This window comes from Otolemur garnettii, unplaced genomic scaffold, assembly GCF_000181295.1.
Source record: "Otolemur garnettii isolate 467f Iridium unplaced genomic scaffold, OtoGar3 scaffold00014, whole genome shotgun sequence".
NCBI lineage: Eukaryota > Metazoa > Chordata > Mammalia > Primates > Galagidae > Otolemur > Otolemur garnettii.
The window spans coordinates 30498552-30510375 of NW_003852409.1; the positions used below are offsets into that span (position 1 = coordinate 30498552).

The 11824-nt window shown below is 52.8% G+C and overlaps 1 protein-coding gene across 3 annotated transcripts in view; it reads right to left on the minus strand.

The window, feature by feature from the left end:
- The window catches only part of SH2D3C (SH2 domain containing 3C), a 35072-nt gene extending 25756 nt beyond the window's left edge, over positions 1-9316 (minus strand). The window contains exons 1-2 of one of the 3 annotated variants that reach the window (XM_003785325.1): positions 9142-9316; positions 6243-6717 (exon numbers count right to left, since the gene is read on the minus strand). In XM_003785325.1, the coding sequence (XP_003785373.1) occupies positions 6243-6717; positions 9142-9178 (512 nt within the window). In that variant the 5' untranslated portion in view covers positions 9179-9316. Of the gene's footprint in view, positions 1-4930; positions 5163-6242; positions 6718-9141 lie in introns of those variants that run through there. The other 2 variants (XM_023510606.1, XM_023510607.1) reach the window with 2 other exon arrangements.
- Between the last annotated feature and the right edge of the window lie 2508 nt (positions 9317-11824).

The following is an 11824-nucleotide window of genomic DNA, read 5'->3' on the forward strand; positions in this document are numbered from 1 at the left end:
TTTTTGGTTGCAGCCGTCATTGTTGTTTGGCGGGCCCGGGCTGGGGATTCGAACTCGCCACCTTAGGTGTACGTGGCTGGCGCCTTAGCCGGTTGAGCTATAGGCGCTGAGCCTATAACTTTTTTTTTAATGAGTGGACAGAGCGGTCTTACTGAGAAGGGAAGGTTTTAGTGAAGACCTGAAGGAGGACAGGGAAGGAACCCAGGGGATACGGAGGACAAGTGTTCCAGGAAAAGGGAACAGAAAGTGTAAAGACCCTGAGGTAGTTGAGGGGAGCTCAGGAAGGCACTCGGCTTGGCTAGAACTACGTGATGAAGGGCAGTATGGTCAGAGGTCACTACAGTCCCCTGCATCCTCGAGCACAAAGGATGTCCTCCTGGCTTAGCCATCTATGACCCAGACCTCCTCACTCTCCCCTTACTCCTTGCACTACAGTCTCCTTGAACTTCCTCCAGAGATTACTGCCCCCTCCAGCCGTGGGCCAGGGTAATTCCTACTCAGCCTTCAGATCTTATTTGGCTGAGAGATTTCTAGAACAACTTCCCATTCTAATGATCAAATCCAAGAATCAAAGCATCCATTTGTAAAAACTCAGATCCACTAATTAATTAATTTAGTCCTTATTTCATGGACTTAAAAGATACTTCTCTTCTAATATTAGTGTTGAAATCAATTAATAAATAATAGTGATAATTGAGCTAAATCAGCTCCATTAATCAGTGACATTAATTATTTAAATAACTAACCCCTTTAATTGCCTGTATTAACTGATTTGTTCTGATAACTGATACCACTTCTTGCATACATTAGCTTAATTAATTGGATTAATGAACAGTAATTAAAGCCCATTATCCTTGATTCTCCTCCAATGCTGCTTAAATTCTGATCTTTGGCTTCAGGACCTCCATCCTGGGAGTGAAGGAAGGGTGGGCTTCCCCCAGGGAGTCTGTAGAAGGGGTGGGGAGAGGCTGCCACCCAGTTCCACCCTGACCCTCCTCAGGGATCTTCCCACCCGCTCTCCTTCAGTTTGTTCCCTTGGGCATCAGGGCCTGGTCATATGGCCCCAAGGGGAGACTTCCCCAACCTCTGCCACCCACTTCTCAGCTTTCCCCTGTCCCCACCATTCACTCCTATATCCAAAGAGTGGGCCTCTCATAATTAGCTTCCCAGATGGGCTGTAAGGATCACACCAGAAGGAAGGCTGCAAGGTTCCCTAGTCCGCGTGGGGCTCCCTTTGCCACCCCAGCCTCCATGGAGATTACCAATCCCACCCCCAGGGGACTGAAGTTTCTTTTCTTCTTTCACTCCCATCTCTACCTGCCTGCTCTGTGCTCCTTAGTCTTGAAAGGCCCAGGTAAAGAGAGCTAGGAGGACAGCCCCATCTCTCTGGGATACCTGGCCTTGACCTTGGCTTTAGCCCCTACCTTACCCCCCCTCCCACCAAGATGGGCCACTATTGTATTGGACACAACCTGCTCTTTCTCTGCTGTCTAGAGCCTTCAGTCTTCCTGACTAGGCCAAGCTTTTCATCAGAAGCCCTGGAACAGGACCCCTGTGAGCAGAGAGGGGCTATTCTTCCCAGAGCAGGGCTGAGGATTCTGGGCTCTGAGAACTGCCAGATGAGACTCAAACCCTCCCAGAGAAGAGCAAAAGGGAAAGGCTGATGGAATGTCCATGATCTTGAAGCCCCATTTCATAGGGGGAAAGCTGAAGCTTGTAACTTGAGCGAGGGAGCACACAGATGCTCAGACTAGGGCCCGCTGCCCTGATGCCAAATTCTCTGCTCTGTTCCTTACATGAATGGGCTCCCCTGGAAATTGGAAGCTGCTTCTGGGTAGAGATGGGGAGAAGCTGGGAGGAGCAGGGGAGGAAAAGTAATACTTCAACTAGACCAGGAAGGACAAGGGGTGAAGTAGATAGAGAGAAGGTCCCTGGGGCCCTTGAGAGGAACCTCATCTGGAGCACTGAACAGGTCCTGTTTATTGGTACTGCCTTGGCCAGAGCCCAGAATAAAAGCTCTGTCTGCCACATCTCATCCTATCCTCACGATGATTCTGTGAAGCAGGTGCTGTCATTGTTCCCAATTTACTGATGGGGAGACTGAAGCTCAGAGAGAAGAAGGGACTTTCTCAAGGTCATACAATCAGTGGGCAGTGGACCTCTGCTTCTTCCCCTATCCTCCCAGCCCTCACCCCACACAACAGGGTCCCCTGAGGGTTGAGGGGGGTATGTGTCTCTGGCTGGGGTTGGGGAGAAGCCCATCCTTCCCAAGCCAGCCCAGTTCCCACAGCCCAACGCATCCGGGGGTCTCAGGGACTGTGAGAAAGTCTTCACAGGAAATGAGAGCCAGGAGCAGCTGGGCTCCTCTGGAAGACAAGGACCAGCCGCTCTGGAGCCTGAGGAGGCTGCACAGGCTGGGCCCACCACGACCCTCCCCCGTGGGTAATCGCTACCAGATGCCCGGCAGCTGACGTCACTCTGCAGGGCCGAGAGGGTCGTGGGACTCTGGGGAGAGTTGGGAATTCTTGGACCAGAATCAACATTCCAAAGGAAATGTGGGGGAGGGGATATCCTGGCTCATTCTCAGAGCCTGGCACCAGGGTTGGGACGGGATGACACAGGTGCCCCTATAGGCTGCCACCTTGTCCAGTTCTCAGTTTCCTTCCAAATGGCCTTTTGGGAATGGGAGTATGGGGGCCTGGGTCCCTGAGTGGAGGCAAAGGACACTTGGGCAAGATAGTAAAGAGTGAAACAGAATTGCATTCAGATTCTCCTGAAAGGAGAGGTCCAACATGTAAGTCAGAGCAGTGCTCTCCTACACTTAAGGCCACCAATGAGTCCTGTCCTGCTCAAAGCCAGGTCCTTTCTGGGGCTTTCCAGGTCCTGCATCATCTATACCTAATTCCCCTCTGGCCTTGAAGCCCACCTCCCCACCTCGCTCTGCTCTAGCCACTCGGGTCTCTAGTTGTATGTAGTGGAATGGAGATTCCACAAGAGACTGTCTGCTGTGCTCACTGCTGTCTCCCAGAGCCTAGAACAGTGTCTGGGGCATATTTGCACCTCCATAAGCATGAAAATGAATGAAATTCCAACTCAGCTAACTGTGTGATCTTGAGCAAGTAATTAACCCCACATAATCTCAACGTCTTCATCTGTAAAATGGGCTCCTATTACCACTTTTCTTTTCTTTTTTCTGAGACAGAGTTTCACTATGTCACCCTCGGTAGTTGCTCACCACAACTTCAAACTCTTAAAGCGAGTCTCTTGCCTCAGCTTCCCAAGTAGCTAGGACTACAGCCAGCCCACCACAATGCCTGGCTATTTTTGTTGCAGTTGTCATTGTTGTTTAGTTGGCTGGGGCCGAGTTTGAACCTGCCAGCCTCGGTGTACGTACGTGGCTGATGCCGTAACCACTGTGCTACAGGTGCCAAGCCCCTATTACCTCTTTTCAAGGGGTCTATGAGAAGTCTTTTAAAATTATGGTAAAAAAAAGTTTTGAGATTGTCACTTGCGGGAGGTGAAATGTGACCTACTGGTTAAGAGTAGGGGCTTGAGGGTGGCCAGGCTGGGATCAAGTATAGGCTCTAATAACTGCTCTCTCTGTCACCCCAGGAGAGTCCTTGTTCCTCTCTAAGCCTCAGTCTCCTAACTGGCAAAATGGAGAAAGAGAAGTTCCTACTCCACATGGCCCATGTAGTTAGACTCCCATCAAGTGCTTACCCGTTGTTAGTTGCCAATCACTTCCAGAAAGACCCTGGACTGATAATTCCAGTGTGAGTGGGGAGTAGGTATAGAGTGTTGGGGGCCTCCCTTCCTCTCCAGACCTCTGCTTCTTCCTCTGCAACATGGACTAAGGAGGGAGGGTGCTAGGGCTCTCTAGGACCTTCTGTTTTCTTGCAGAAGGCTGAAGGTCCTTGGGGGGGTTAAGGGGGTGGCTAAGCCTGTGCTCTCCGTTTTGGGAGCTAAAAGTCCCTCCTCCCTCCTTCCTCTTCATCCCCATGATCTCAGCAGGGAACAGGGCACCAGGAAACTCCTGCAGCCTCACCTCTTCCCCTTCCTTCCTCCTGCTCCAGGTGCACCCTGCCTCCCAGGGGGTGGGGGAGGGACACTGTCCCCCCCCCCACTGTCCTCCTTGAGCAGCCACTGGGACAAACCCCTCAGGACACTCAGGAATATGTTCCCATCTTGCCAATTCTTAAATGTCCTCATCCCCAAGCTGACTGGACCCCTGGAGACTATATAAAAACTGGGCTACTGGAGAGACTGGGGCACAGAGCAGGCAGGGCTAGTCAGATCACACAGGCAAAGCTACTCTACTGATGCAAAGCTCACAGGGACTCCTGGAAGACATGTTCAATAGTCCCTGGAGGGTAAGATAGACACTGGGTCCCAGGACACCAGGAGGGGGCTCAGTCTGGTTTGTTAACCTACTCCCTCAAGACTCTCCCAATGACCGGAGAGGGCAGAATCTCTCCATTTCCTTGATCAGCTCCAGGCCAAGCCTCACGCCAGAGTCACCACCAGCACCATCAGGCCTCTGCCCACAAGGGAGGGAGGCTTAGGCTGGGTCCTAGACTTGGTATTACAAGGTTTCTCAAGACTACCTTTCTCCCAGCATGAAGATCATGGGCCAGGAAGGTGGAGTGAAACCCTAGTTCTGACTTTCACTAGCTGTGTAGAATGGGCAAGCAAATCTTTCTTCCTTCACCTGTAAAACGGGGGTGATAACAGTATCCCTCTCCTGAGGCTGCTGTGAGGAGCAGATAAGCAGATGAACAGCCTGCGCCAGGGCAGGGCAGAGACAGTTACACTCAATACAAATCAGCTTAGAAAACTCCAGCTTGTCAGTTACCCCAGGGGCCGCAGATTTCCTCCTTAAACCTCTCCCGCCCCCCCGCTGGCCCTCTCTGGACCCAACTCGGCCACTCACCCTCGGGGCCCCAGCGCTGGGCACCTTCGGCCCACTGCAGTCATGATTCTCCGCGGTTACTGCCTGCAGCCCCGGGACCTCCTTTGCTTAGAGGCTACCGCCTTTCTCCCAGAGCGGAGCTGAAGACTTCAGAGCCAGACTCCGGGGGCGGAGCCTGACCCATAGACCACACCTCCGGTTCCACCCCTACTCTGGCCCCGCTCCATTGCCTACCCCTCCAGCATGGGAGGACACGCCCCCGCATCAGACACGCCCCTTTCCTCGCCCTGCCCCCTATATTTGTCTGGATCTGGGGACGGGAAGGCCACGCCCACAAGCACAATCGCACACCCTCCGCCCCGCCCCTCCCGGTTCCCAAGCCCGCTTCTCCAACAGCTCGCCTCGCAGTCTGGAAAAGGTCCCACCCTTAGAGACGCCCCTCCACGCCTCCTCGCCCCGCCCCGCTCCCACAAATGCTCCGCTTCTCCAGGACCAGGCATCCTCCCACTCATACCTCAGGGTACTTGATCTGATCGCCCCAAGACTCTTGTGACCCCGTCACCTACATAAAATCCTTAGTCCTCCACGCTCAAATGAGGCCGAATTTACCCAGAAGAAGACAGCTTGGGGCAGCCAAGGACGGTAAAAGAGCAATACCATTCCCATTTGCTGAATGTTTGCAATATGCCAGGCACTGTGCTAAGATTTTACAGGTTATGTTATTCTTAAACCCTCACCCCAATCCTACAAGGTAGGTGCTATTGTTATGTCACTTCCCAGATGCGAAACAGAAACTCAGAGAGGGAAGGGACCTGTCCAAAGTCATGAAGCCAGCAGGAGGCAGAGTCTGACTTTGCACCTTTCCGTGGTCCTGCTTCCCCTTGAGCCGGGCTCTAGACACAGGCTGTGACTGGGGTCTCAGGGAAAAGCCCTAGAGTTCCCTTTGCTCAGCTGGCTTTTTTTTTTTTTTAATTTCTCCGCATATGTGGAGGCTGCCTAAGGCTTAGGAGTCAGGTGGTTTTCAGTTCATATACTAGGTTTGTCTTTAGCAAGATGTGCACTTTGATTATGGCAGATGAGTTCCTCTCTCTGACTCTGTTTCCTCATCTGTTATATGGAAACAACAGTATCTCCTGCCCTATTCACTTGTAGTTAACCCTATTAACCACTAGTGAAAGGTTCAGGCCTGGTCTATATAAGTACTTGACTAGCATGCAGATTTTTCTTCTTAACCCAGCATTGGGTGGGGGCTCCTCTCCAGGGTTATACTGACAGGAAATTGGAGACACCACCCATGAAGCTCCGCTCTCACTAGCCCCTGGTAGGCACCTACCTTTCTGGGTGTGCATCCTCGGGAGCTCTCTCTTCTATGTCTGCCATAAGATCTTTGGACTTTCCCTTGGGATACATCTCCACCGAAGGCTTGAGTCCCATTACTGGGGTGTCCTCCAAGGAGGCATTAATTCCCACCACCACCTCTTTGGCTGCCTCCAAGCCTGGGGGGTCGGGCAGAACTCGGGATACAAGGTAGGGCTCCGGGAGCACTTCTGGGGCCTCCTGGACAGCTTGTCTACGATCCTGAGCCCTCTTGATGCTGGGCCGAGGCATGGTGCCCATGTGGCTGTACATGTCACTGGAGCGGGCATAGGCTGGGGGGCTCTTGGGGACTGTCACCATGTCATCCTGTGTGGCATCAAAAGTGTCAGGCTCCAGATGAGACTGGGTGCTGATGCGGGCTGAGGACCGTCTCAGAGTGAAGGACCGAGGGAGGTTGGAGAGACTCCCAAAGCCCTTGAACTTGAAGAACTCTGGTAGGGGGGACGGGAGGGAGGAAAAGGAATTAATGACAATGCCAGCTGCAGCAATAATAAAAATTAAAAATTCTGAGGGCAGTGCCTGTGGCTCAAAGGAGTAGGGCACTGGCCCCATATGCCATAGGTGGTGGATTCAAACCCAGCCCTGGCCAAAAACTGCAAAAAAAAAAAAAAAACCAAATTCCTACAGTTCCACACAGTGAAGGCTCAAGGAAGGTCAAGGGCTCCATTGACATCCCCTCTAGTTATCACACCGAAAAGTGGTATAATATGGCAGCTTTGGAGCCATACAACCCTGAACTTTAATCCCTGCTCTTCCACATCCTACCTTTGTGACCTTAGACAAGTCATTTGATCTGTGTGAGTCTCATTCTCTACATCAGTGAAATAAGAGATTATAGCACTTACCCACTATGGGCAGTGTGAGGATTGAATAAAAGCATGTTAGTGGCCGGGTGAGGTGTAATCCTAGCACTCTGGGAGGCTGAGGCGGGTAGATTGCTTCAGCTCATGAGTTCAAGACCAGCCTGAGCAAAAGTGAGACCCTGTCTCTACTAAAAAATAGAAAGAGGATTGCTTGAGCCTGAGTTGGAGGTTGCTGTGAGCTATGACGCTACAGCACTCTACCTAGGGCAACAGCTTGAGACTGTCTCAAAAAACAGAAACAAAAACAAAAACGATGTTAGTAACATGGTGCCCAGTGCATAGAATAGCCTCAATCAGAAGCAGCAAAATTATGATGATGACAATGACAATAAATGCTTGTGCATTGCCAAACATGCATGGATTCTTGGCACAATTCAGTGACATAAGTTTAATCTCCCATTTTCCAGATGAGGAAACTGAGTGCAGAGCAGTGTAATAATGAATTGTCTGCAGTCTTGCTGCTGGGAGGCGAGGCACATACCTGTGTGTGCACGTGCATGTGCACCTGCCTCTGTTGGGGCAGGGAAGGGAGTGCTCCAGCCAGCCTCTGTGCACCCTGGGTAGGGGTGATATAAAGAGGTGGTTGTCTCAAGCCTGAGGGTCCCACTGCCTGTGGTTCTCTCCTTCCTGTCAGCTGAGCCCACACTCCTGACACAGTCAGCAAGGCTCGGGTGATACCATCTCCTTGCTTCCGCAGGGGTGTGTGTGAGTTCCCTTTTCCCTGCCCCCAGCCCTGGGACTGTCCCTCCTCGTAGCCACCACCAACTGACTTCCCTAAGGCCTTCAGATGAGCAAAAAAGAAAAACCCTCGCATTTTATACCTCCTCAGCATCCTTCACCTCCTCAGGTCCTCCCACCTACATTGGAATGTAGGTAGGATTCCCCCACTTGACAAGGGAGGAAACTGAGGCCCAGGGAGGCGGAGGGACTTGTCTAGGGCCACATAGCAAGGCCATGGCTAAACCCAGACAGAGCCCAAGACCTTGGACTGCTGGGGCTTCGTTCCCAGCCCTGCCCACCCCATGTAGGCTTAGCCACTGCCTCCTGGGAAGCACTGTCAGAAAGTGCTGGTGCTCTTCCCTTAGACAGCCAGGTGCCATGGACAGAAGCTGTGCCAGTCGCCAGAGGAAGGCTCCTCAATGCATCCTCTCTTGGCACCACTGGTTTTGTCTACTGGGCACCGGAGGTCTAGAGGAGATAGTAATGGAGGCAGGGAGGGAAACCAAGGTCCAGAGGCCAGGTACTGGGATTGAACCCTGCACTATAGCCCATGTGACCTCAGGCAAGTCTCTGGGCCTCAGTATTTCCATCTGCAGAATGCAGTCGTAATATCTGTCCTTTACACCACTCCATCCCTCACCTTCGTGCTGTCAGATCAAAGGAATCAGGGGACAGTAGAGGTTTGCTGGGACCAAGAGGGACAGACCCAGTAGACAGAGCAATGGATGATTAGGACCCTTCACCCAGACCCTGGTTCTAGTCTCTCTGCACTCTTTTCCCACTTGGGTGTTGGGTCTTAGCCTCACTGCTGGTTGGGAACATGGTTTAGTATCCGTGGCCTTCCCCATGCTCCCTGGCCCCAGTAACTCCCTACCTGAGATTCCATTTGAGCCCAGGGCCAGGGCTGGGGGCAGAGTGCATGAAGGCCTCCCCTTGCCCAGCTGTGAGGTCAGAAAGAGCCAGAGATGCAGTGGACTGGAGAGACTGGGAGGTGAGGTGGGGAGAGAGAGACACAGAGATGGGTAGAGAGACAGAGACAGGAGGAACACAGACATGGAGAGCCTGATCAGCCAGAGAGAGACAGAGAAGGTAGCTGGAGTGAAGGACAAGACATCCACAAGGGAACCCAGAAGCAGAGGCCTCTTGTGTGTGAGAGAGAGGTGGACAGAAAGGGAAACAGAAATGAGACAGTGATGAAAAAACAGAGGCAGCAAGAGCCCCAGAAAGACTGACAGAGGATGGAGGACAGCACAAACAGCACCCCACACTCACTGAACTTTTTGCTGGCCTTCTTGGGCCCCTCCGTCATCTTGGCAAGTTGTGCAAAGCCCTTGTCCAGCCAGCAAGTGGTGGCTCAAGGCTCTAGAGGTGCCTCCCTCACCTCCCCTTCCCCTTCTCTTGCCCTCTCACTCGCTTCCTCTGTGTATTTTTAAACCCAGCGAAACTCCCACAGCCCCACCCACCCCACCCTCTAGGCAGGGGGCGGGGGCTGGGGCCTCCCCCAGTCCTGGCCCCTGAGGGCTGCCTCCTTGGCCTCTGCAGCAGGGATGGGGGCAGACCGAAGCCCGTGGGACCTGGGAGGTCCGGGGAACAAACCACAGGCTCTGGGAACAGAGCCCTCTGGGCTGGGGGCTGCTGGGGACCTGCCAACAGCTGTCAGGGGGCCTGGTTATTGGGCTGGGAAGGCAAGGGGAGTCTGGCCTATTGCAGAGCAGTTTATTCTGTGCCTCAGTTCCCAGTCTGGCAGCAGCAGGCGACAGAGTGCTGTGGTTAGGCCTGTGGACTCCAGCCCACCTAGACCCACGTTTAAATCTTGGCAGATCACTTTGTCATCATGTGATGCTGGGCTAGGGAACTCACCTCCCTGAGCCTCAGTTTCTTCTCTGTGAGCAGGGGCTGCCCACAGTGCTCACCTCACAGGGTTCAGCGCTTGGTGCAGAGCCTGGCACAAAGTTGGTGCCTGCCAAGGCACAATCTGTCCTTTTCAAGCTAACAAGGACACTTAAATTTGGTCTACAGCACCCATTGGTCAGAGATAAACTGAGGCACAGAGAGAAGGATTTCCCCAGGTAACACAGCAGGTTGATGACACAAACTGGGTTACAACTCGCCCTTCCAGATCTCTTAACCCCAGGCTGGTGCTTTTTCACCCTACAGACTTTCCATGTATACGTGCATGCTCATGTAGGCAGGGCAGAGATGAAGAAATGCAACCTCCCCTACACTGCAGAGGGTGCCAGCTGCTGCTGGGCTTAGGAGAGGGGCACAAGACCAGGGGCTTCAAATCCCAGCTGTGTGTGCTGCTGGCAAGCCACTTCCACTTCTGATACCTCAGTAACCTAATTTATAGACTGAGGATATGGCAAGTTATGCAGTCAACTTGAATAAGTTTGACATTTTTATTCTGGATCCCAGGCTGGCAACTGGGGCTATGACAGAGTAAGTCTGTGATGAGACGGAGCACTGTCTGCTTCCTCTGTAAAAATAGTAGCCCCCACAGTCGGGTCCCTTGGAATTGAAACCCAGTTGTCCAGCTGTAGAACTGTAATTTCCACATGCATGGCCTCCCCCAAACCCTGGCAGTTGGATGATGGGCCTTGGTGGGGGAAGGGTCTAGCTGACCCTTCTTGATGGAATGAAGGGGAAACAGTCAGCAGGGGTCCTACTCACAGATAGGTCAGGATGGCACCATCCATCAAAAGGATGGGGTTTCTGGGCTATGAACTTCGGAGGAAAGGGGAGGTGCAACCCCAATTCCTTCTACTGAGTACTGATCATATTCCCAGCATGGAGCTAGAAGCTTCCGCAGATCCTCCATTTTGAATCCTTACATGAGATCTGTGAGGCAAATCCTTGTACTGTCCCCATTTCACAGATGAAGAAACCAAGGCTATAAAAGGAGCAGAGACTAGGCAGACAACAGTTGTCCTAACTCCCAGGCTGGAGCCCCTCCCATCTCAAGGTTGTTCTCTGATGAGGGGAAGCTGGGAGTCTTCCTAGTGGAAGGCAGAGCATGGGTCCTTCTCTCCCATGAGGCACTTCCAGGGTGATTTGGACTACCAAGGCTGTGGTATCAGTCAGCTGTGACTTCCTGGGCAAGTCTGCTCCCAACTTGCTGTTTGATTCTGCATAACAGACTTTGCCTCTCTGGGCCTCAGTTTCCTTATCTGTGAAATGGGTTCTCAACAGCTTCCACTTCCTGGGGTTGTTGGAAAGATGAAAGAGGCAAATGTTGGCCCAGGCCAGCACCCTGTGGGCCTCAGCAAGCTCTGGCTGTTGTTGTTGAGTGATAGGCAGAAGGCAAGGGGCAGTGTGGTACAGGCCAGGACAACCCTTACAGGTGGGCATATGGCATGAGACCAGGGAATCCCAGCTCAGAAAGGCTGGGTTGCCGTGGCAGAGACGTCTTGTTGGTGCTGGGCGCCAGGGCAGTTGCTGGCATCCCTAAGAGAATCAATGGGGCTTCTGTGGTGCTTAGCTGAACTCAGAGCCCCCTTTGTGCTGCCTGGAGTGGCCGTTGGGAGTGCGGCTAGGGACCTGCTGGTGAGTGGCTGTCCCACAGGCCCTCCTCTGCCTATGCTGGAGGGCAGCCCAGCTGGCCCACATTCACAGCCCCCAACACTCTGTGCTTTCCTGCCTCCAGGCTTTTGCTTAGGCTGGACCCACACCTGGAATGCCGCTCTTCCTCCACCACCCAGTCTCTTTTGCCTTCTTCCCCGCCCTCCAAGGCTAGCTTTATACAGTGCCCCAGAACCCCTGCTCTGATTTCTGCCTCCCATCCATGCCCCTTCTCCTCCATCTCTAGCAGGACATCATGGGGAAATGTATGGAGCAGGCATGTGCTATCAGGAAAGGGAGGCCACTTCAGGGTCAAAGGCACTGGGCCCAGGCAAATCTCAGTTCAGTCCCCACCTGCATGACCTTGGGCAAATCATCTGAGCCTCTTTTTTTTTTT